Here is a 25,580-nt window from a genome sequence, read left to right as displayed (position 1 = left end):
ATCATAAGTATTTATTAAATTTTGGTAAATATTGGCAATCGCTGAAGAATGTATTTTTTATAATTAGGTGATGTATATTTTTGTTTGTGCATTGTAAGTGGTAAATTAATTTTAAGTGCTATTAATTTAGTTATTTTAAAACTGTTTTAGTTTACTTAAGTTGTTAATTCATAAGTGACCGATATTTAGTTAAATTTAAAGCTGTATTTTTGTACTTGCTCTATTAATAAATTTAATTTAGGTAAATTGCACTATGGATCTTTAATATACCTATGTAATCATTGTTTTATTAACTGTTTTAACCTTATTGTACAAAATAATACCACAACGCTTATTTTATTATTGTATAGAATATTGATAAGTTAATTATGTACCCTCTTGTACAAAGAAAAGTTATATATTTTTGTTCCTTTTGTAACACTTATTCATGTAGTGATAGTAACATTTGTTATATTATTTATAATAAATTGTTGTATAAGTTGTACCTACTTTCGTTTCATTTACAGGAGATTTACAGCTTTGTTTTATTACTGGGTATAATAAAAACTGAAACAGAGCCATCTAGCGGCCACCGTAAAAAAAAAAAAAAAACAAAGAGTATATAATGCAATCATTTCAATGTGAGGGCTTAAAACTGACATCTGTCATCCAGGGTGGGGTGTACAAGCTCACTAACGACCGGACTGTTCTATGGCAGATACCTATCTGTACTATAGTACATAGGCTGTCTAATCTGTGATTCAATCAATCAAAGAGAGCTCTTGGACATAGACTTACCGCATTTATTGAGCATTTTAACTCATTTTATCAAAGTTTGTAGTGATAAAACGTTTTTTCCAGTCATAATTATTGTGTTATAATCCTAAAAAAATATTTTATTGCCCTAGAAATGTTGTTTACTGCGCTAGTTTTCAGTTGAATATTACCATGTTTTGACTGATTTGTGTTGTGTCCTGAGTCCTGCTGTCTTCCTTGGATTGTTTTGATATTATCAGGTACATTGCCTTTCTAACAACACGATTACATCTGTTTTAATCAGCTGAAATTGTATCAAATTGATGAAAGCTTAAATGTGCAGTCAACAGATTTAGTTCTTACAACTTCAGTGGAAACCCTGTTTCTTTCAATTTAAAAGCTTCCTTGAAGCACATTTTAATTTAAGTTGTAATAGAATACCTTTCTGGGTCAACTAGTGGTGTAATTTGAGTATATACTGGATATACTTAAATGAATACCAATATTTTTTTAAATGCAGCTTTATATCATTTGTTGGAGATCTTTCACATAGACAAATTATTGAATTTCTTACTTAATATAGTTTTATATAAGCACAAAGGCTAAGCTGAACCAAGATCTTAGCATGTAGTGGCTGTATGAGGATGGCTTTAGGATAGGGTGCTGGCACTCCTGAGATAGGCCTATATCCAGCAGTGCATAATTAGGAGCTTATGATGACGATAAGGACTATCCTATTACAGTCTCAAATAATTAGAATATCTTACTATTGGAGTGAGACATTACTAAGAGTTCAGTCATCAGACTCATCAGTATAAAACAATTAATATTTTATGTATGGCCTTGTTTAAATCTGGTTTTGATTGAAACCTAATTATATACCTATTATGAACAGTGGAAATGGAAAGGAAGAGCACATTAAGCAATATCATAGTATCAATCAAAAATAATACCATAGAATAAATAATATGTATTGCTTGATGGTTTGAGCATTAAGTCCACTTTTTGTACGCTTATTTTATAATATTTGTGCAATAAAGAATTAAATAAATAATATTTTCAAGAGGACCTAGATCTCCATCTTTTGGCTTACTATGCCACTTTAGCAACATCCTGTAGGTACTTATAAATGTGTAATCTTTCTTGCCAATTTATCTTGTTTTTTATCACTTTATTTATAGCTGATTTAAAGCCTACTCTGTTATTGAGCTAAGTTTTTTTACTCAAGAAGTTATCTTTTGAGATAAGAGGGCAGAGATGGAAAGTAGAAATAGGTATGACTTTATGCTTGCAAATAATAAGTTAAATTTGCATGTAAGAAAAACACATTTTAACTTATTTTCGTTACAAATCTTTTCAAATCTACCTTTTAAACCTTACCTTTATCTATACAATTTACATGAGATACCTTCAACCTATGTTCCATTCATATGAAGGATATAGTGCTTTCCCATAGAGCAACCACATGATACTTCAGTCCACTTAATAGTGGTTACCTCTCTTGAAGAATATCCACAGCTCACAGCTCTGATCTCTCATACATAACATAATACATAAGCTAGATAATAGATAAGGAGGCTAATTAGGTTGTTAATTAATGGTAATAACACCTATGAGGTACCTGAAAGTATATCCTACTTCCCACTAATATTATAATGCGAAAGTTTGTGTGTATGTTTGTTACTTTTTCACGTCACGCTGAACCAATTTTAATGCAATTTGGTATGGAGTTAGCTGGGCACCTGGATTAACACATAGGCTACTTATTTTCGCGGAATTCCCACGGGAAAACTTTTTATGGCGAAGCAAAGCTCGCAGAAAAAACCAAAAACCAGTATATTTATAAATATGTCACAATTTCAGATGCAGCTGGGCGCGGGGATGTGGGCGCAGGCGGCGGCGGCGGCGGGCTCGCTGCTGGCCGCCACCGCCACCGTGCTGGCGCTCGACAATGAAGACAGGTGAGTGGTCTATTGTGGCTGTTATGCCTCTTCATCATCAGTCAATAATCATCCAGTGCTGGATATAGGCCTCTCCAATGGAGCGCCACAGCCTCGGCTTTCCTTATCCAGCCACCACTGGCAACCCGCCTAATAAAGGTCGTCGGTCCAGCGAGTAGTATCTCTAGCTAGTGTATATTCTCGTACTCTTAGGCCTACCGTGCACTAGGCAGCCTGGCGGCAGCCAGTAAATGATACGACGACGTTGTATTGTATGTTTGTTCTCATATAGTATATTTTGTACTGTGCATTAAGGCTGCCTAGTGCCTTAACACTAATCTCTTACAAAACTTTCGCAAAACGGGTGTCAGTTAAGGTTCTCGAAATGCAGGTTTCATCACGATATTTCATTCCCCACTCACACTAGAGCGCAATATCTGTCTAAATGAATACTACATCATCGGTTATCTACTCTTATTGAGTTGGTACACGTGTACCAAGCGTACTAGTGTAGCCTACTCCATATAATAATAATTCAATCTTGTGCCATAACAACCAAAATTTATTAAGATTGTTTGATCCTGTAAAGTGTAAACATAATAAATTCTAGATCATAAATAGGTCCTAAATCTTGACCCATTGTGACCCGTAGGCTGTAGTTTGAGGCAGGTCAAGTATCCACGACTGCCCCACTTGGCTCAGTCCGCTCACAAAAACATCGCCAATAGAACTAAATTGGACGTGCAATCATTTTATTTGCCGAACATTTCCACTTGTGTGTCTCAATTACGACGTGTGTGATTTATTGTCGGGTCTTTGATGCCGAAGGTAATAGGCTATTACATTCCTATAAATAACACTGACATAAAAGTGCATTGCAGCAGCTTTGCCAACCGTGCAAGGGAGAACCTGAATTAGTACGAGACATGAGTATGGTGGCTGGTAGTGGTTGGATGCGGAAAGCTAAAGATCGCATCCAGTGGCGTGCTTTGGGGGAGGCCTACGTGCAGCTGTGGACTGCTATAGGCTGATGATGATGAGTTCTTGTTCGTGTAAAGTAATACCTACCGCAATATAGTACATATTTTTTGTGTCATGGGCTTTGAAATACCTATATCGAAATTACTAAAGGAAACACCCTACCGTTTAATCTACAAATATATCTTAAAAAAACAGAAAAAGTTTCGTATTTACTAAATACGGAAGACTGTCCCATTACTCAGACGTTTGACTCACAAACTGGCCTGATGCAATGCGTAGATGAGCATCTAGCACACCATGCGAGATTGCGAGAACTGAAGAACGTTATGTAAAGCCGGACTTTACGTCACACACGGAATGACCGCATAAGTTACGACTTACGAAGTGCCTAAAATGTGCATATTAATTACTTACCTAACTGCTTTTTCGATTTAGTAAAGTTTATTTTTAATGGGTTTAAGATGGATTTTAAAAACCTTCAATTAAGCGTATCAACGACGGCAGAAGGGTTATGACTTTTGGTGGGGAACTAATGATTTAATGATTCATCATCTCCGCCACAACAGTGAACAAAGTCAACATATTGCTGGGTATAGGCCTCCCCCAAGGAGCACCACAAGTCCCTACAACAAGAGCTGTTGAGTGCATCACACACTAAACCAAGTATAACACTACACGGCTTAGATTAACAATAGACGAACACGATGGTGTGTTCACATACAAAAACAAAGCAAAAAAGTATCCGCATTTTCTTTATTGTCAAACTGTTTTAAGTTCAATTTAAATAACAACAATGTGAATGAAGTCACAAATCTTCTAACCAAACTAATTCAAAATAAGAGCTCAGTCGTCGAAGTGGGGTGTAATTTGTTGAAATGCTTCTTTTGCACTGACACTCCATCTAGTACCGAGTACGTACTAAACTATCGTTGCTACACGGCATCGCTATCGTGTTCCATAGGCAATTTAACTGACTCTTATCGCCTCACACACACGAGCGCTTATCAAGTGCAGCTCTACATTATGTATACAGTGTAACAACTGAACGTGAAACGACCTTGCCTTGACCTTATACTGAAATATTTTACAACTATTGTGCTTGATTAGCGCTAAAGAAGGTGTAAACAAAGATTTATGATTGCCATTGACCTGGAACGTTTAATCACGCACTTTTATTATGTACTAGCTGTTCCCGCGAGCTTCGCTTCACCTTAAAAAGTTTTCCCGTGGGAATTCCGGGATAAGAAGTAGCCTATGTTCTTTCCCAGGGTCTAGAGCTAGACCGTATGTATACCAAATTTCATTCAAATCCGTTCAGTAGTTTTGGCGTGAAAGAGTAACAGACAGACAGACAGACAGACAGTTACTTTCGCATTTATAATATTAGTTAGGATATACCTACGTTAATATTGGGGGACTACGGAACGTCTATTTATGAGGCTCTAGGATGGTTATGAGGCTGTGTTGGACGCTACTCTACCTATTGCGTTTTTGCAGTGATAGTCGTAGACATAGAATGTAGGTATATATTATTCATGTCAGAGTAGACCAGTGGCTTCCAAAGGTGCTGATATACTTGAGTAAAAAACTTCTTAAGATGTTTTATTATTTATTTATTATAGGTAGATACACCAACAGCATACATATTATTACAGTTTTAAAAGATACATTGAAAGAAGGTCTTACATCTAATACGATATGCCAGTTACAGGCGTATACAACATTTTAATCAACAAACCTTAAAAATTAATAAAATAAAAAAAATATTTAAAACAAAATTAAAGTGTTAAATTAAAAATAAAATTCAAATTAAAAGAAATAACAAATATTGCAAATCTGTTAAATTAAATTAGGTACTAGTTAATATCATACTATATTTTTATACTTAACTTAAACTGAAAATAGTTGCAGTATTCCACTTTGGAACTTCGGTAGACTGTCACTAAAGATATCTATGTTCGGAAGCTTAGTACTAATTTCATTGTACTCCTGGCAAATTCTGTTAATTGGAGCGTGCAGACCAGTATTTGTTTTAGAAGCACTAATATGAAAGATTTTATTGATTGGTTTTCTAGGAAGATTATATGGCACTGATAGATGAATTTTTTCGGAAAGATGAATACAGCTTATTTGGTTTGAGATAATTTTGTGTAGAAATACTAGATCCTGTAGAATGCGGCGGTCACGCAGCGCGTGCATGTTGAAAAAGTTTAGACGCTGGTCGTAGGTGTTCCTGTGCGATATCCCAGTAGAAGTGAATGCCAAGTATCTGGTGAAAGCCCTTTGTATACTTTCAATCCTCTGAGAGTGTACCGTATAGTGAGGGCTCCACGCCGCGCTGGCGAACTCCAGGTGACTGCGAACTAGCGCGTTGTATAGAAGTATTTTAGTTTTGCTATTGTGGAAGTCCCTCGAATTTCTCTTTAGAAACCCCAGCATTTGAGCTGCTTTTTTAACAATATTATCATAATGATAAATGAAACTGAGTTTGCTGTCAATGATAACACCGAGATCTCTTACTTGACTTGTTTCAGTTAGTTGAGTATTGCCTATAGTGTAAGAAGATGAAAGAGGACATTTCTTTTTTGTAAATTTAATGAAGTAGCATTTACTAACGTTTATTGACATATGGTTGTGCTCACACCAGTCTTTAATATTATTTAGATCTTCTTGAATAAGTTTGACATCTGTCATGGAGTTCACGGTTTTATAAATTTTTAAATCGTCAGCAAAAAAGGAGAAATGGCAATGTTTAATGTTTTTGGTAAGATCGTTTATAAATATTAGGAATAAAAGAGGGCCTAAGTGCGATCCTTGAGGAACCCCCGTTTTAGCATGATAAGGTTTAGAGTCGAAGCCGTTCACTGACACTATTTGTGGTCTGTTTGATAGGTAGGACTCAAACCACCTCAGTATATTTCCACTAAAGCCGACAGATTTTAACTTATGAATTAGTAATATGTGGTCTACCATGTCAAAGGCCTTGGAAAAGTCAGTATAGATGGCGTCCACCTCCTTGCCTTTATCAATTTCATATGATACATTTGTAATAAAGTTAACAAGATTAGTTTGTACAGAGCGGCCTTTTATAAATCCATGCTGATAATCGGACAATATTTTATTTAACTGAGGAGAGAAAACATCTAGTAATAGGGATTCGAAGAGCTTAGAGAAACAAGACAAAATAGAAATAGGGCGATAGTTCTTAACTTCTACGTCATTACCGTTTTTAAAAATTGGAACAATTCTTGCATTCTTCCACTCATCGGGAAATTTTCCATCCAGAAGTGAGCGGTTTATAATCAGGACCAGTGGTAAGGCAAGCAAATATCCACAACGTTTAATAAAAATAGGTGGTATACCATCAGGACCCGCGCCTTTATAAATATTAAGCATTTTGATTTTTTTACATAAATCAGACTCTCTTAAACTGATGCGGTTGAAGCATATTGAGTTATTATCAGGGTTTGGTGATATATAGTTGAGAGGACTTTGATCTTTGGCACTACTGGTTCTATAGATAGATGAGAATTGATCGGCAAATAAGTTAGCGATTTCAGGACCCGTGTTGGCAGAGATGTTGTTCATTTTCATTTCAGAGGGGAGCGTTGATTTATTTTTACGTTTGTCTTTTATAAACTTCCAAAAAGTTTTAGGATTGTAGGAAATAGCTTTCTCTATTTGCGTTTTATATCTATTGTAGTCACTATCTAATAATTTGTGACTCCTTTCCCTTAAAATGTTGTATTCAAATTTATCTCTTGGGTTTTGATAACGACGATATTTCTTACGAATTTTTTCCTTTTCTGCAAGTAATTTGATTAAAGCTATGCTGAACCAGCTTGGGTACCTACTTTTACGAGGGATGCGTTTCGGAACATATTTATCAATAATATTTTGAATAATATTGTAGAATACTGAAACCATTTCATTTATATCATTACAGTTATTTAGCTCAGTGTGCCAGTCTATAATACTTAAATCAGATCTTATCTTAGTATAATCAGCCTTATAGTAGTTGTAATCACTACGAACATTTGGACGGAGATACATGATATTTGCTGAAGGAAAAGTTACTAGTAAATTAGGGTGTTTAGGATCAATTTTACTAATAATATCTAACGGCTTAGAAATAGTGATGTCAGGTAATGTACATAAAGCAAGATCTAATATACGATCGTCTTTGTTACATATATTGTTGCTTTGGTATAAATTATTTAAACTCATAAAATCTATCAATGCGTAGCCTAAATTACAATTATAGTTAGTAGGAACTGTATAGTTACAATCAGGTGAAGTGTCTGTCCACTTAATAAAACCAAGATTAAAATCTCCTAGGATCATAACGTTATCGCTATTATTTATAACAATATCAACATTTTCCATGAATGTCTCCAAAGATTTTAATTTTACTGGCGGAGGTAGGTAGACAGCACACAGTGAGAGTTTTTTTATTTCATTGTTAATAGTGATTTGGACTGATACCCACAAGTCTTCACATTCAGTTTCCCAGTTCTGAATACGGATAGAAGGAATGTCTCGAGAAACAGCAATTAGAACTCCGCCTCCATCTAGTTTAGTATCTTTGGAACAAACACGGTCACGACGATATACTATGTATCGAGAGTCAAAAAGTTCACTATTGGCAATACTAGCATTCAACCATGTTTCTGTAAAAACTAAAATTTTATAGTTACTTTGCAGTATATTCTGATAGAAATCTTTAACTTTGGTTTTTATTCCGTTTAAATTTTGGTAGTAAATATCGAATTTTGAAATTATAACTTATAATAATATATCACATAAATTTGTTAATGAAAACAGAAGCAATTATACCTAAACAATAAGATCTATGGACTCAAGAGTGCGTATTTGCAGCGCTGGGCTATATTCGTCCTTCCTAACAAAAATTCGCCCTCCTCGGACCCACACGAACTTGTATGAAGCTTCTCTAGCTTTGATGCGGGCAGCAGCGTGAAGAGCCTTGTTAGTAGGGGTCAGGTGCTCCGTGACGAAGACTGCAGACACGTCGCCTCCATAACCAAGGTGGTGGGAGTTTAATTTTTCTTTCTGATTCTTTTTGTTGAAGTTAGATACTGCTGCGATGACTGAGTCGCGTTGATATGAGCTCCGGAGTTTCACTATAACGGCTCGTGGTCTGCTACTCTCTTTGTTCATCTTAGCAACTCTTGTCACGTGTAAAACGTCATTCTGCGTTAATGGTTGTTCTATGGTTTTTCCTAGTTGGACTACAGTCTGGGTCAAGTTTTCGGAACGATTCTCTGGTATGCCATTTATCTCGAGATTGCTTTCCCTCAGATGCTGTTCAACTAGATGTAGTCTCCCAGATAGATCTTTGACAGTTGTTTTGAGGTTATCATTGTCTGCTTGAAGATCCTTAATTATGGAATTTTTCTCCGCCAAATTTGTTTTCATGACTTCAAATTGCTCATTAAAGAAGGACATGGACTCGCGAAACTCACTTATAAGTGCATTCATTGATTTAAGCTCGGCTGACAGAGTTGCCTTCATAATATCTTTGAGAGCACCGTTTAGTTCTTCTTTTAATATATCCCGTAGTTTGCCCTCCGTCACAAAGTTATCATGGTTGTCTTCAACTTGGCGCGCTAGCTTGGATCGAGTAGTGATATTGTTGTTACTCGGTGAGTTGGTTGTCGCGCTCGATTCCTTAGCAACAGATGGCGGTGGTGCAGTACTTGGGGAAGGATCGGCTGGTGTGCTCGAATGTGCAATTTTAATTTTCTTAGAGATACACTCATCGCACCTCCAATTTCGCTTGTGGTCTTGGGTCATTAATTGAAATCTTTTTTCGGATACATTGCCGCACTGTATATCGTAAGTCAGGCCACAGGTTGCACATTTTATGTACTCCTTATTGAGTATTACTGTGCGACAACTCGTACATTTAATAGGTGGCATTTTCCAAAATAATTTATCGTTGTTATTGTCGAAGCAGCAAAAGCGTTCAGTAGGCGCCGCTAGACGCTAAAGCGCTGCAGCGGCTGTTTGAGCGCTGGGCGAAGTGCGTGTGTGTGCGTGAGACGCGACGCTTAGCGCCCGCGAATATTTTAACCGTTAGAAAATATTTTTGCTTCTTACTCACGAATTACAAACTTTTGGCTGAAACCACTTATATCACTGAAAAGCTTAGTTCACAGGCTTTTTAACGGTATAACTTTTACTTTAGAAATCACAAAAAAACTACTTATTTAGATTTTTATTGATAGAGAGTAAACTAACAAGGTGTTGTTGAGAAGAGGTCGCGCGCGCGAAAAAAAAAAAATGTTACATATTTGTTAGGGAAAAAACTATGTTTGTCAGAACCTTTATAGGTTTTAGCATTGATTTAATATGCAAGTTACGGCCATTATTCTAAAGTACCTAAACTATCTAGGTATATTCATTCTTAAGAACATTAGAAACACATGAATGCCATAAAATAACAAGAATAGTTAATTTAACTTGACAAAGACAAGGCATGAGTTAACTTCTGATACCGATGCGATGTACATTGAACATGAACCTACTGTGAATAATTAGAACACATTTATTATTTTGGCGTATAGTTGTTAATCATGTGTACCTACGTCTACTACTTGTAGTTATTAATGATGAATGATGATAGCTTCTAATTTCCTGATTATACTATTATTATTATTATAAATTCTTTATTGCATATAAAAACATTATACAAAGGCGAACTTAATGCTAGTAGCATTCTCTACCAGTTAACCTTTGGTGGTGTCGAGAAAGTGGTTGGTAGTGCGATAGGCTGAGAGGAGAGAAGTTTATTTACTGAAATTGAGACACAGAGATATGCACTATTTGAGTAACTAAAGTCAGGGTGCCTTTCTACTAGAGCTGTGAAAAAGTCCGTTCCCACCTGTGCTATGATATGTGGAATATGTGGATCAATGAATATGATTGGTGGATATCAAGCGCATCCAAAGCAGTAAAGCATAGCACATATCTGGTGGATGGGTACACTACATAAATCCGAATTACTTTTTTAAGAATTCGGCATTTTAAAAAATCGGTATTGCAATATTTCGTAAATTACATATTCGGTGTTTTCAAATTCGGAAAAAAGTTTTTCGGAATATTTGGGTGTTCCCCTGGTGGATAAGCACCCTAATGTTAATATATGACCAGACTCTGAAGCACATACCACTATCCTCTAACTACACTACACCCTGTTTCGTTCTAATCCAGAAAAACCCTTCGTCTGAATCATAATATAGTTCCATCTCTTTCCCCCCAGGGTATCCATACCTCGCGGTCTCTGTCTCACGGCGCTCGGCTTCGTGTTCTTCCCGAGTCTCTTCTCTCTCTCCAACAACATCGGCCTGCGCACGCCGCTGGGGGACAGACTGAGACAGAAGTACTCGCTCAGCGTCGGCGATGTCATGGATATTAATAACAAGTGAGTTTCTATTACTTGTGGCGGCTACACGGGTTCGTTATCGACGATATTAAACACGTTTAAAGCGCGTTACATACACCGCCGTATTTATGTATTTATCGCGATGTATATAGTGACGTTTATCCACGTCGATAACGAGCGATCCTTGTAGCGGCAGTTGAGTATGTCAGAAGTTTGTCGTTGGCGGGTGTTAAAATGGACAAGTGATGATGACGGTGACAAAATATGTCACAGCGGTATGCCTCATGTAGGTATATCTTATCCCATAACATAATATATACCACCCTTGTCAAACTAACAAACAAAAGAGAAATTAAAGTTATGGATAAGGCTAACTTGCTGGCCACCGACAGAGAAGGATGGAAGCGCCTGGTATCAGCCGTCTGGGGCTCTACTTTCTCGCAGGGGCAGCGGCAAAGAAAAATAAACTAACAAACTGCATGATATTTTTTTTTTTTTTTTTTTTGGGCGGTAGGTGTAAAAAAGTACACATATTACTCAGCTTATAATTTTTAATTAAAATAATAAATAGAAGAATAAAAATAAATAAAATAACATAACATGAAAGCTTGACATAAAATACCTGCCAGAAATTGTTATCTCCGTAAAATCAGCACAAATTAACGCCCTAGAGATACCAACACAATAACAATGGAAGAGGTTAAGCAGTCTATGTGCGAGTTGATGGACATGTTCAACACCAGAATGAACACTTTCCACGAGGAGCTGCACAAGATGCCCGCATCCACAACATCTGGATTGGCCGCAGAGTTCCAGAGCTTCCGGCAGTTCATCACCACGGCACTGAACAGTCTGCAGCAGCAAGTGGAGATGCTCGCGAAGGGCCTGGACCGCATAGACATGCACGGCCGCAGGAAGATGTTGCTGCTGCATGGTGTCCCGGAGCAGAAGGATGAGGATACCGCAGATGCAGCAGTTCGGATCATCACAACCTACATCAAGGACCCGGAACTCATCTGCACCAACGATATTGCCCGCTGCAATCGGATGGGACGCTTGAGGGACAAGCCAAGGCCTATCCTTCTTAAGTTCAAGGATCATTCCACACGAACGAAGGTCTGGTTCTCAAAGGCGAAGCTGAAGGGCAGCGGATACACATTGTCGGAATTCCTCACGAAGACCCGCCACGACGTCTTCATGGCTGCGCGACAGCGGGTCGGCGTGGCGCGCTGCTGGACGCGGGACGGCTGCGTGGTGGTGCAGGGCGCCGACGGCAAGCAGAGCCGCGTCGTGACGCTGGCCGAGCTCAACCAGGTGTGTCCGGCGACCCAGCTGCACGGCGCCGGCGGAGGTGTGGCCCCGAAACCCAGTAGCAGGGCTGATAAGCCAGTGGCCACAACCGCAAGACCTCAGAGGGCATCCAAAAAGTAGTAGATATCTTCATGGGGGTTCGTACTTAGTTCTTTAGGTAAAAGCGCAATACCCTATTTCAGTTTAGTAAAATTATTATTTTAGTATAACAAAATTGTGGGTAACGTGTCGTGTTTCGTGTTTTGTTTACTGTCACAAGCAGTCAAAGTTAGACGTCAACTGAATGTCAAATTGTTCACAGAGTAGCTTTAATATGTTTAATATTATTTTTTTTTTATTTTTTATTCATTATTCTGAGGTCTGTTTTGTAGGAACTCTTAGGCTGCGTTCAGTTGTACGCAAATTATACAGGGTGTTAACTAGAATGCGTTTGAGCGGGAAATGGGGGTTAGTATTAGTCTAACCAAGCACGTTTCTAAGAAAAAAAACATCAGAATCTCGAATATTTATGTTTAAAGTCTAAAGTAAAGTGGAAAGTTTTACCTTAATCAAAAACATGGTCACCCTACACAAACACATAACCAATGAAACATTCGATTGCAAAAGAACACACACTGTAAATTTGTTATCAACTTCACTTTTCATAATTTATTTGATGTAACTATGATTGTAATTAATTACACAGTAGGTAATAACAATTATTAAATAAAATTGAAATTATTCATGGTGATTAATGACATACTAATCAACAATTAAACAGCTGATTGTCATAAAGTTTGATAGATCGTACAGAATATAATTTATGACTTTCTAGGAGCTCAGAACAATAATTAAACCTTTTTACTCAGAATAAGGTAAGCGTTTAGTATCCACCCTTTTATTACCTAAAGATGCGTACAGACCGGCCCAACGAACGCCCACCGATGGACATTTATCATACATAATACAGGGGCAGATTGAGCAACGAAGGTCAACAAAACCCGTTCGTTGGCGTTCGTTTGGCCGGTCTGTATGCAGCTAAAGTTAAAAGACCACAATGCATAACAGGATGATAACAGGGTCTACTTCAATGACGAATTGGTTTACTTACACTCGCTCATCTCGATTTGTGTTGTGTACTTGCGATTGAGACGTCTTTGATGACGAATAGTACGGGAATCCTTATAATAAGTATGGCCTCACTTTAAATACCAGTAGAATAATAACAATCTCGCGTATCATAACCATCGAGTATTTATGATAGTCATTACCTTCTCTGTGGATCTAGTCTGTCAGTCAGTCGTTGTTGTTTACTTGTTTACAATCATTTTTTACAATTAAGTATTACCTAAAAGGGAATAGGTACCTACAATTCTATCTTTTGATTACCAAGCCTTGTTCCTCATTTCGTTTTATGTTGTGCTGTGCGTGAATACGTGTGACCTATGTTATGAAGCATAAAATGAAAATGTTCTGTATTCATAAAAGATAATTGTGTATCAATAAAGTGATACTTATGGAGTAAAATGAAATGTCTACAATGGGGTTCTACCTTTTTTGGCATAAGATTTTTTTGCCTAATCTCGTATTGCATAGTAACGTTTGGTCAAAGTCTCGTTACGCCGAAAATCGTATGGCATAAATCTCGTTTACTAAAAAGTTATTTCGCATAACATTGTTTAGCCTAAAAATGGTATGGCCAAATCTTGAATAGCCTAATAATGCTATGGCATAGGTTTATACAAAGTAATAATATTCGTTTGGCTTTAACTTTGATGGAGCGTCTCCCTACATAGCGCAAACTGGTGCCTTGTATTGTTTCCGCTGTTTGGAAAACGCTCCGCTCCGCTTCGCTGCGCTCCGCTTTGGTTTTGATGAACATGTGCACCTAACACGCTCCTCCTCGCTTTGCTCGTCGTTGCACCTATTTTTAGGTTTCGATCTCATGGGCTTTGTAATAATTATATTGGTCGTTAACTTTCGATTTTTTGATCATACAATATCGTGATTTTCGGGATGTAGGAGAAAAATACCACAATTTGTACATTTACTACATACTTAATATATTATTTATTAAGATAACATTAGGAGAAACAAGATTATACATAGGTATAGACGAACATAAATTTGAGCAAACGAAACTTAGGTGTTTAAAGATTGTGCCTAAAGAGTTTTAGACGAAACGAGCCTTATGCCACATAAGTCTTGGCAAAGTGATGGTTCGGCCAAAAAAGTTTAGACCATACGAGTTATGCGAAATGAGTTTTGGTCAATAAAGATTATGCCAGATGAGCGGAACCCCTACAATGGATTGGGTACTTTGAGTACCCAAAATCTCGGTAGGTACCTTGACGATGTAGCTCCACGAGTGTGGTGCAAATGCACGCATACTTTTTTATTGACCTTGGCTTTGAATTGTTTGGCCTTGATCTTGGCTTTCAAGTTCATGGTCATTCTGTCAAACGTACCTAAACCTGAATAGGGTGACTATGAAATTTTAAAATGTACTAAATAAAACTGTTTTATGTTGGTCAGCTTAAAGCAAATAAAATACGTTTTTTAATGTCTTATCGTGTTCAGTATCATCAGCTGTATCTACCATTTCCCGCTCCAACGCAATTAAGTTAACACCCTGTATAGTATTAAGTTGTTGTTATTTGTATTGTGGCAGGTAAACTTTGTGTAAGTACTTAACTTTTGAAATGTTTATTGTTAGTTAGTGTTTAAAACATTTGATTTACCTATGCTTTATTTTTAATGTATCTTTTCTATAACAACTGGCAGAAGAAATTTAAATTACATAGCTGTTAGAAATAGTCGTAGTTTTTATAGGTATTTATTATTATTATTTTATAATTATATTTATATATCTATATACATATACATTATACTTTATTATATAGTATGATATTGGGCTCTGATGATAGTGATAATGACGGTAATTTATACGAATCCTTTCATTCTTCCTCCGAAGGTGAGTTAAACAGTGTCGACGAAAATGACAGTGATGATAGTTTCCATAGCATTCCCGCACTTTGCGACACCCTTAACACTACTTTTTCTGGCTTGAACAATTTTAATATTGTCCACATCAATGCCCAAAGTATTCCGGCTCATTACGCTGAATTAATAGCAACATTTCATAATAATAGAAATATTCAGGCAATTTTAGTGTCTGAATCGTGGCTCAAGCCACACCACACTTCAGCATCATATAGTTTACCAGGATTTAATCTAATTCGCAATGACCGTACCGGCTCTCGCGGTGGCGGAGTGGCAATTTACTTACGTTCCCAAATTCCTTTTAGCATGGTAACTTTGTCATCTCAGCCGCCGCCAGCCAATGCTGGTGAACACTTACTGGTCGAAATTAGCTTATCGCACACCAAGGTTTTGCTGGGCGTTTATTACAGCCACTCATCGTCTGTAAATTATTTTCAGACCTTTGAAAATCTCCTAGAAGACTTTGTTCCAAAGTATAAACACACCATTATCATGGGGGATTTCAACACTTGCCTTCTTAAGAACGATACTCGATCTTCTTCCCTAACTTCCATAGTAAAGGCTAACAACATGTCAATTTTACCTTCAGGTGCTACACACCATTCTCCAAATTGTGTCCCTTCCTTGTTAGATTTATCACTAGTCACTTCTCCAGATCATGTTGTGAAACATGGCCTGTGCGGGGCTGATGATTTCTCATACCATGATCTTTTATTTATTTCCTATAAAATACGCCCCCCTAAGGCCAAATCAAGAACCCTTCTGCAACGTAATTTTGGTGCTATGATTGAACACAACCTGCGCAGTGATGCACAGTGTGTCAATTGGGATACTGTTCTAAATGCTGGCACTGTTGACGAGCAGATTTCAGTCTTTAACTCTCTCCTTACTGAGCTGTACGATGTTCATGCACCTATAAGATCTGTTAAGATGAAACATCTACCGGCGCCCTGGCTATCTGAAGATATAAAATGTCTCCTTAACCAGAAAGCAGCAGCCAAATCCCGGTACAAGATTAAAGCCTACAACCAAAATAAAAGGAAGTATATAGAATTGCGAAATCACTGCAATAGGGTGTGTAGAGATGCACAGCGACGCCATATCCATGAATCCGTTCAGAACGGAGACCCAGCTAAAGTTTGGAATTTCCTGAGGTCACTGGGAGTTGGTAAATCACGTTCTGACTCAATCCCTCAAGACTTAGACTTGGATAGTCTCAATCGACACTTCACATCTGTTTCAGCCATGGATAGTACTACCAAGCTAAGAACCCTTAATCATCTTTCCTCAATACCAGCTCCTGACTTTCTTCCTTTCAATTTAAGTCAAGTAACTGATTGTGACGTTAAGAAAAGCATTCTTACAATCACCTCGAATGCAGTCGGTAGTGACAGTATAAGTCGCAAAATGATCCTCCCCATACTTGATATAATCCTACCAGTCATAACCCACATCCTTAACTCCTCAATCTCCTCAAGCACATTTCCAACCGCATGGAAGGAAGCTCAGATTATACCCTTACCCAAAAAACCAAATCCTACCATATCCGACTACCGTCCTATTTCTATCCTCCCTTTCCTGTCCAAAGTAATGGAACGCCTGGTACATAAGCAGCTCAGTGATTTTCTTGTCCAAAATAACCTCATGAACCAGTACCAATCTGGGTTCCGTCCTGGACACAGTACAGTCACGGCACTCATCAAAATCACTGACGATATTCGCTTGGGCATGGAGAACGGTCAGCTAACTATTCTGTCACTACTTGACTTTAGTAACGCATTCAATGCAGTAGATTTTGATATCCTCCTCGGAGTGTTGCGATCTCTTAACGTATCTCCAACAGTTATTGACTGGTTTCGTAGTTACTTGCACGGACGCCGGCAACGAGTTCGTATTGAGAACTCTGACTCACAGTGGTGCAATACCCTGGCAGGCGTCCCGCAAGGTGGCGTGCTATCTCCTCTTTTATTAGCCATTTTCATAAATAGTATTTCCAATGAATTAACTTCCTCCTACCACCTTTATGCAGATGATCTTCAAATTTACACACATACTTCCCCGTCTGAACTGCATAGAGTTATTTATGATACAAATAATGATCTGGACCGAATCTCGGAATGGAGCAATAACTATGGGTTAAGGGTGAATCCATCGAAAACTCAAGTAATTATACTCGGGAGCCCCCGGCTAGTATCGAAACTTGATTATGAACAACTTCCAGCGGTCCTATTTGATGGTGTTCGGATCCAGTTCAGTCAGAAAGTTAAAAATCTAGGCATCATCATTGATAGTTGTATGACGTGGACGGCTCAGGTTGGAGAGGTTAGTCGGAAGGTGTTTGCTTCGGCAGCGTGTCTTCGCAGACTGCGGAACTTTCTCCCAACAGCCACCAAAATTGCGCTCGCACAATCTCTCCTTCTCCCTATTCTTGATTATGCCGACAGTTGCTATATTGATTTAACCGAGGAGCAACTCAATAAACTTGAGAGACTACAAAACTTCTGCATTCGGTTCATATATGGTTTGCGCAAATATGACCATGTTTCTGAATTTCGTCGCAAACTCAAGTGGCTCCCTATTCGCCTTCGCCGGAATACCCATATTCTCTCTCTGCTTTATTCGATACTGTTTAACCCATCTTCACCTGCATATCTTAAGGAACGTTTTGAGTTTCGTTTTACGACTCACAATAGAAATCTGCGTTCCAATGAAAACCTGCGAATAAATATTCCGTCCCATACAACCAGTTTTTACTCAAACTCTTTTACTGTCCAAGCCATCCATCTTTGGAACGCTCTCCCCTTGAACATAAGGCAAGCCCCATCACCTGCATCTTTCAAACGCATGGTAAAAAATCATTATCTTCAAGAATAAATATATTATTTTATTAATCTATGTTAAATTCTATTTATCTAATGTATTTTTTGTTGTATTAAGCGTACTTTGAGCTGATATAGGTATATTGTATATTTATCCATACTATATATGTATATAATATATATATATATATATATATTATATTTATTTATTTATGTATTTATTGTATGTATTTATATGAGTATTTAATTAATAATAGTTAGTAAGTATCAATGTCATTTGGATATGTATTTTTCTTTTTAAAATATTATTTGTAAATACACCTTGTAAATGCCCTTTTCTATGTTTAGTTCTTTTCTTACAACGGTTGTCTGGAAGAGATCGCTTTTAGCGATAAGACCGCCATTTGTGCATCTCTGTTATTTAAGTTAGATTTAAGTTTTTTTATGGTGTGCAAATAAAGATTATTGTATTGTATTGTATTGTATTGATATTCATTCATTCAAACATCACATTTGTGTAATAATTCACAACCTCTCGTTCACAGACTAGTATCAGCAGTGCAAGCGCTGCTCTGTGCAGTAACAGTGGTCTGGACCTCACATTACATGCCCGAAGCGTACAGCTTTATTACTCGTCTTCTTTAAGAAGTCTGGGGCTCACACCAGGGGCTTCTATCGTTCTTTGTCATTATCCAGCAAGTGTAGCTCTGGTCGTTTTCGTTTCTCTTGCTGCTGGGTCCCTACGATCGCTTCCAGGTGTGAGCTGGTGGCCTCGAGCCGCCCTTAGGTCTCTATCCAAAGGCGATTTGCATAATATAGTTGTCAGGTCTTCGTAGCATGTGGCCATTTTCACTCTTCTCCTCATATTTATTTTTCTCCCCGTTCACAGACTAGTATAACTAGTATACTATATATAAGCTGACCATTCCTTAACCTATTCCACAGACTAGTATCAGCAGTGCAAGCGCTGCTCTGTGTAGTCACAGGCGCCGTAGTTTGTCTCTACTCCTGCTCCCGCGACGTGGTCCGGACCTCACACTACATGTCCGAAGCGTACGCGTGGTTCGGAGCCGCCTACTTCTTCTATGACATCTGGTCTATGTATACGGTAAGAGGATGCTTTCATTTCAAAACAGTACTCAAAGCAATCGCTACCAAACAATCTATAGTTGGAACATATTAAAATTTTAAGGTTTGTGATTGATCCGCAAGCATATACCGATGGCGTTATACCTATTTCCATTTAAAAGTTCCGTACGACACAAAATTGTTTGCTGTCAGAGCGCTTCTTAAAATGGGCTTGCATAATAATATGTCAAATGAAAACTATTAGGTATATTAACCACCATCAGGAACATCCATTTACGATCTGCAATCATAGACTATGACAGCTAAATAATGTAACCTGGATAAAATAAAAAGTCCAGGTCACGCTTTCTCTGGTTACACTCTAACAAACCGTTCCCTCTGCAGGTATACGTCCAACAATGCTTCGACAAATCAACAGCCAATCAGAACGGCCCGCCGCCCTCCTCCCCCCGCGGCGACGACCGCGCCCCGCCCCCGCCCCCCTCGTTCCTCGCCTACTGCCGGCACGACCCGGTCATACTGCTGCACCACGTGTTTATAGGCGGGTTCGGGTTCGCTGTCATTGTGGTGAGTTATTTAGCCATTGATATTTCATTAAATAGGTAGGTAATGTGGCCTCTTGGCTTAACGCAACTTCTATTAGACCAGTCCTCACTGCAAGGGTCCGTTATCTACCTAGATAAACGCAACTATATCGCGATTCGCCATAAATACAGCGCTGTGATTGGCGGAACGCGCATTTTAACGACATCATCGTATCACGGGTTATGAAATTTATCTGCGAAACTACGGTATTGAGCCCCAGCGCTATTATGTAAGTACATATGTAAAGTACCTACCTCTATAGTAGCTACATTACTAAGGAACGCGCCCTCCCCACCGCGGCGACGACCGCGCCCCGCCCCCGCCCCCCTCGTTCCTCGCCTACTGCCGGCACGACCCGGTCATACTGCTGCACCACGTGTTTATAGGCGGGTTCGGGTTCGCTGTCATTGTGGTGAGTTCTCATAATAGTTGCAGTACTTCTTTCTAGGCACGCCAAAGCTGGAGGGCGCCTCAAACTACGTTTAACTAACGATAAGTAAGGCGTCTCTCTCCCAATTTATTCATTATTTTTCACGTGCTGTTATCTTCCTGACTTTAAAAAAAAACCTTTATTTTAAAAGACTTATTATCCCCGCTTATTTACCTTCAGGCTATTAGCACCCTCTCTACGATCAGGTGCCAAAGCCGGCCTCGGCCCTTTGTGTCCCTATAATAGTATCCCTAATGATGATGGTAGATTTTCCTTCATTCCGTATACTTCAAACTTTGGCGTTTGACCCCCCTATTTATTATTATATCTCTTCATTACAGCACCTCCGAGGTGACCTAGGCGACTGTGTGTTCGGCTTCGCCTACCTCATGGAATTATCGACGCCCTTCGTCTCACTACGCGGGGTGCTGTCGCGAGTGCGCCAAAAGGTAAGCTTTGTGCTTTTACCTCTGAAGGAAAAAGAGGAGTGTTAAGGATTTTATTTAATGAATAATTTAATAATATTTATGATATACGGCACACACCCATAGAGTTGATTTAAAAAAAAGAATTTTAGTTTGTGACAGTGCAAAATTTTGAATGTATATTTATGTTTTTTAGGAGCCTCTCCCGTGTCCCGCTGCTAGGCAAAGGCTCTCCACATCTCTCTATTTAAAATTACATATTTTTGTTCCCCCAGTCGTCCCCACTTTACGTAGTCAACGGTCTGGTGATGCTGGCTACATTCTGCGTGTGCCGCGTGCTGGCGCTGCCCGCCGCGCAGTGGCTCTACGCGAGGCATACGCAGATGAACTACTTCGATGTAAGTACCGTCATAGGCTGGAATGAAGGCGTAAGTAAGGTTGCCTGTAAGAGAACGCTCTTAGCGATAAAGCCGCCTATTGTTTGTATGTTTTTGTGGTGTCCAATAAAGTTATATTGTATTGTATTGTAAGGCATAGGAGCGGACAAGGTGCAGTTATACACTTCTGGCATATATTTTTGTTGCTTCTAGCGCCCTTTCGTGGCCATGCAGGCCCTATGATTTTTAATCGGGACAAACATTATACCCAGGTTCAAACAAAGTCAGCCGCACACTTATTCAACTTACTTTTATAACCCGGTGATGCCTCTCCTCTCGCTAGTAAGTACTTGTCTAAATATCCAGAGATTGATAAATACACTATCTTTTTTATTTCCCCCACAGACTATTATAGTAAACTATATATCCTCTACTTCCCTCCAGACTATAGTACTTGTAATAAACTATCCTCTATTTCTCCCCACAGAGTATAGCCTCCCTCCCTCGCGGCTGCAAGATCTCCATCTGCATCTTACTGCTTCCACAACTGTACTGGTTCTACCTGATGTCTCGCGGCGCCGTCAAAGTGCTGTTCGAAACCACCCCCGCTGTTGCTGACTCTAAGGTATGCACTACCGTTACTTATGGCACAGATGCTGCACCACTTTGGTGGCTACTGACGGATTTCCTATAGAAAGTGCCAAAACAAAAAAAAACCTTAATTCCATCTGCATCCTGCTCCTTCCACAACTGTACTGGTTCTACCTGATGTCTCGCGGCGCCGTCAAAGTGCTGTTTGAGACCACCCCCGCTGTTAATGACTCTAAGGTATTTATATTATTTTATTTTAACACTTTATTGTACACAGAAACATAGTATAAATACCTACATAACAAATGAAAAACACAATAAAAGCATACAAGGGTGGTTACCTTAATAGGTATGTACTACGGTTACTTATGGCACAGATGCTGCACCACTATGGTGGCTACTGACAATTTGGCTATAAAAAGTGGCTCACCAAAAAAAGTGTATAAGATTTAAAAGCCTGAATTGTCATATCATCATTAGATGCATCAGCCAATTATTGTTACTGCCCTGCTAGACTGAATACATAATATGTCATCATCTTTGGGCTTCTCCGAACCTCCAAAGTAGCTTCACAACTCTCTGCCTCCTACTGTCGGCAAAAGAAAAGCCTTTATGCCGTATAGAAAATAAAATAGCCCATTTGTGGGATATTTATTTAAAAAACCCTGTAGGTAATACCGAATAGCTATTTACTGAATTTCTGTTTTCAGGTGGAGAAGGAGGAGAACAAACCTAAGCGCAGTTGATACAGACGACGCGCGCACCGGCGGCGCAAGTGAACTACCACGTAGGGGGGACGGGGGGACACCGGGGGGGGGACGGGGGGGGTGGGAACCAGGGGGGACGGGGGGGCAAGTTGACTAGCAGCTAGGGGGTATTGGTGGGTTATTCTTTAAGCGAACAAGGTAGGTGGCTGCGCGAATAGTGTGCATTAAAGATCGTAGGTATAGCATATTGTATTTAAGTGCCCTACACTAAACATAACATTTGATTGGTTACAGAAATACGCTTAATTTTGACAATTTTAATAACTGAAACGCTTATTACGTACATATATTATGTGTTGGTGTGTAGAAAATTTACCGCACTCTGTAATACTTATTATGTCAATGCAGTGTCACAAGTAAGTTCGCTTGGAGAATAATCTCGCTGTTACATTGCAATGTAAAACAGGTATGTATAGTTTAACCAACTTATCGAACTCATCATGCACATATTATTTCCCCAGAAACTATGGATAGGTCTCCGATAATTCCACCTCTGTCTGATGAAAATAAGTTGGTTGTACTATACATAATTATACACCCCTAGAAGCGATGCTCAGTTTTGAGGAAAACGTATGACCTTATTATATTTTTTGAAACATTTTATTTCTTCTACATGTTCACTTACATTATTTATACTAATGATAGCTGATGGTTAATGATAGACATTATTAGTCTATGGGCATGGGCACCACAAGTCAGAAGCATTCGCAAGCATTTCTGTAAATATGAAATACGTTTTGGTATACGAAACTGGAGTAAGTATCTAGAAGTAAATCATCACATTTATAACGATCTGCAGCAGGGTAAGGCCGCCGTCGAGCCGAAACTCTTTGTGTTACCGCAAAATAATTTAAAACCAGTTTTAACATTGGGTTTTTATGACTATTTGATATTGCTGAACACATCGCATCCTCAGAACAAAAGGGGCTCATCTCAAAATTTCCCAAAGTTAAGTTATAAAAAAAAAGAATAAAAAATTATAATAACAGTTTACCTAACTTTTCTTTAAATTGATGTTACATTCAATCTGACAGATAGGTAAATTAGCAAGTAATTTGTTCGGCACTTAGCAAGTTAAATACAATTGTTATTTAATGAGATCTACCGCTTCTCTTTGCTTCATCGCGGTACAAATATTTATTTGTATTGTCTCTAATGGCATTTTGAATGATATCCCTATAATCTTGCTGTGTGATTGAATAATCTCATGTTTTAAGATCTGGAGCTGAATGTAGAAAGTAATCTTAGCAGAGGTTCTTTTAAACTAAATTTTACCTTTAAATTCTACTATGTTTTAAAACCATTTTTTGTTCAAATACTTATTAATAACAAAACCAAAATATCTCATAATATGATTTTCTATGCTTAGCTCGAGGTCTGAATATTAAATATTCGAATATTATTATGAAAATAACCGTATTTATTTCGCTAGCATTTTATTTTTTATACGAGTTAATTACCTATACAAGATATACTTATATTTTGTTGTTACCATAGTTATAGATAATGTTTAAGTTTATATGCTTTTTCGTATACGGTAAAGCAGTTTCCAGATTATTTTTAATTACGTTAAACGTATCTATCGTTATTTTTTTCTTTATTAAATTTGCATTTGCTTCCTTTCGGTCTTATTCATAAAATATTTTAAAGTATAAAGTGCATTTAAAAATAATAATAATATAATATTTCCAAATAGAGTATTAAAATATTTACAATATTAGGGATGCTAGAAACACCTTTAAAGTTAAATTATTCCGGTTTACTAAACTAATAAAATTATGAATGAGACCTCTATTCTGTGTACTCTACTATGTAAAACTATCGAATCTACATGCACGGCATACATTTATATGAACGTATTCATGCCGTTACTATGACCTAGAATCTACACGTTCACTCTTGACGTCTCTTCGCGTTGATATATTAGATATTATTTAGAGGAAAAATATTTTCATTATAATGGTGCTTAAATTGTAAGAATTAGGCTTTTACATAATAAAAAAATGTTATCCAAATAAAATTTAGAGTTGGAATTATAAAATGATAAAAAAATACGAAAACGATTTTAGGTCTAAACTTAGTATAATCTGATAGTGATTCAATACTTTCCAAGTCTTCTCTATATCTGACTCTTCCATTTTGCTAAAATATACTGCGCTTTTTATTGTATATCTATTATACTTATCTCTTTATAAACTTAAGTAGGACTTCAGAGCTACATTAGAAGTTAATTTTGCTATTCTTTGAGTTAAATGGGTTTTTTTTGTATAAAAACGTGAAATGAAAACAAACATTTAACACTAGAGAGAGATCATTATAAAATATTTACAAACATGTACAAAATTAGATGGCCATAATGTAGAAGCTTGTATTTATTACGTATATTCATATTCATGTAATATGGCTAAAATATAGTCCTTCATCAACTTCAAAATTTCTTCTGGTGTATCGATATTTGTGGATTTATAAAGCTCGTATCTTGATAAAAGTTGTAGAATACTTTATTATTTTATTATATTTACTTTAGATTATAAATACTGTGTCTAAAGTCTTCTAATATAAATGGGACTTATGCGGTCACCATCCTCCAAAAAGTGATTTTCTTGATTTCCATAGGATTTATGAAATGAGCTTATAAGTAAATTGAAATATTTAGATATGGTGGTTTATTAGTGTTACGCTGCGTAAGCACAATATTAGGGTTGCCATACTCACCTCAGCTTTATTAAATAAATAAGAAGGTAATAAAATCAGTGTGGTTTTATGGCCAAAGCAAAAGTAATCCATTGTTGCAAGGGTTTCTGTTTGATTCTCTCGATACATTCACGTTATTACATAGTTATTGAAAATCAATGCTCATTTGAATATGGCAGCTCTAAACATATTTAGATCTATGGTGTTGTTTGTTATGTAAAATGTATTGCACAAAACTAGGCAGGTATGTTCAATTTATCACATTGGAAATGTTTACATAAGATTCACCGTACTATGCTCTATCCACTATGGCTCAATTCTGATAAAATAATGTGAGTGTGCAATTCATACATAGGTACACCGGACATGCCTCTACACTACATGTGTAAGAGGTTTATTGAAATTAAATGAAGGTTGCACCCACTTATATTAAGGTTGTTCCGACTTCT

General features: G+C 37.7%; 1 protein-coding gene across 1 annotated transcript; it reads left to right on the top strand.

The window, feature by feature from the left end:
• The first annotated feature begins 744 nt into the window (after positions 1-744).
• LOC105382262 (TLC domain-containing protein 3A) lies at positions 745-22,496 on the top strand. Its single transcript, XM_048626226.1, has 9 exons — positions 745-995; positions 2,599-2,696; positions 10,939-11,100; positions 19,119-19,281; positions 19,647-19,829; positions 20,619-20,726; positions 20,978-21,100; positions 21,567-21,704; positions 22,381-22,496. Exons 2-9 carry the CDS (start codon positions 2,599-2,601, stop codon positions 22,414-22,416), a joined length of 1,011 nt encoding a protein of 336 aa, XP_048482183.1. The 5' UTR covers positions 745-995; the 3' UTR covers positions 22,417-22,496.
• The last annotated feature ends 3,084 nt before the right edge of the window (positions 22,497-25,580 follow it).

Source organism: Plutella xylostella, chromosome 16 (assembly GCF_932276165.1).
Source record: "Plutella xylostella chromosome 16, ilPluXylo3.1, whole genome shotgun sequence".
Classification (NCBI taxonomy): Eukaryota; Metazoa; Arthropoda; class Insecta; order Lepidoptera; family Plutellidae; genus Plutella; species Plutella xylostella.
The sequence above is the reverse complement of the archived record's forward strand: the minus strand, read 5'-3'. Positions and strand labels throughout refer to the sequence as shown.

Coding starts and splice junctions, on each gene's coding strand:
- LOC105382262 (XM_048626226.1), top strand. CDS start 2,599: ATGCAGCTGGGCGCGGGGATGTGGGCGCAGGCGGCGGCGGCGGCGGGC. Junction 11,101..19,118: donor GTCATGGATATTAATAACAA/GTGAGTTTCTAT, acceptor CCTATTCCACAG/ACTAGTATCAGCAGTGCAAG. Junction 19,830..20,618: donor TCGGGTTCGCTGTCATTGTG/GTGAGTTATTTA, acceptor TCTTCATTACAG/CACCTCCGAGGTGACCTAGG.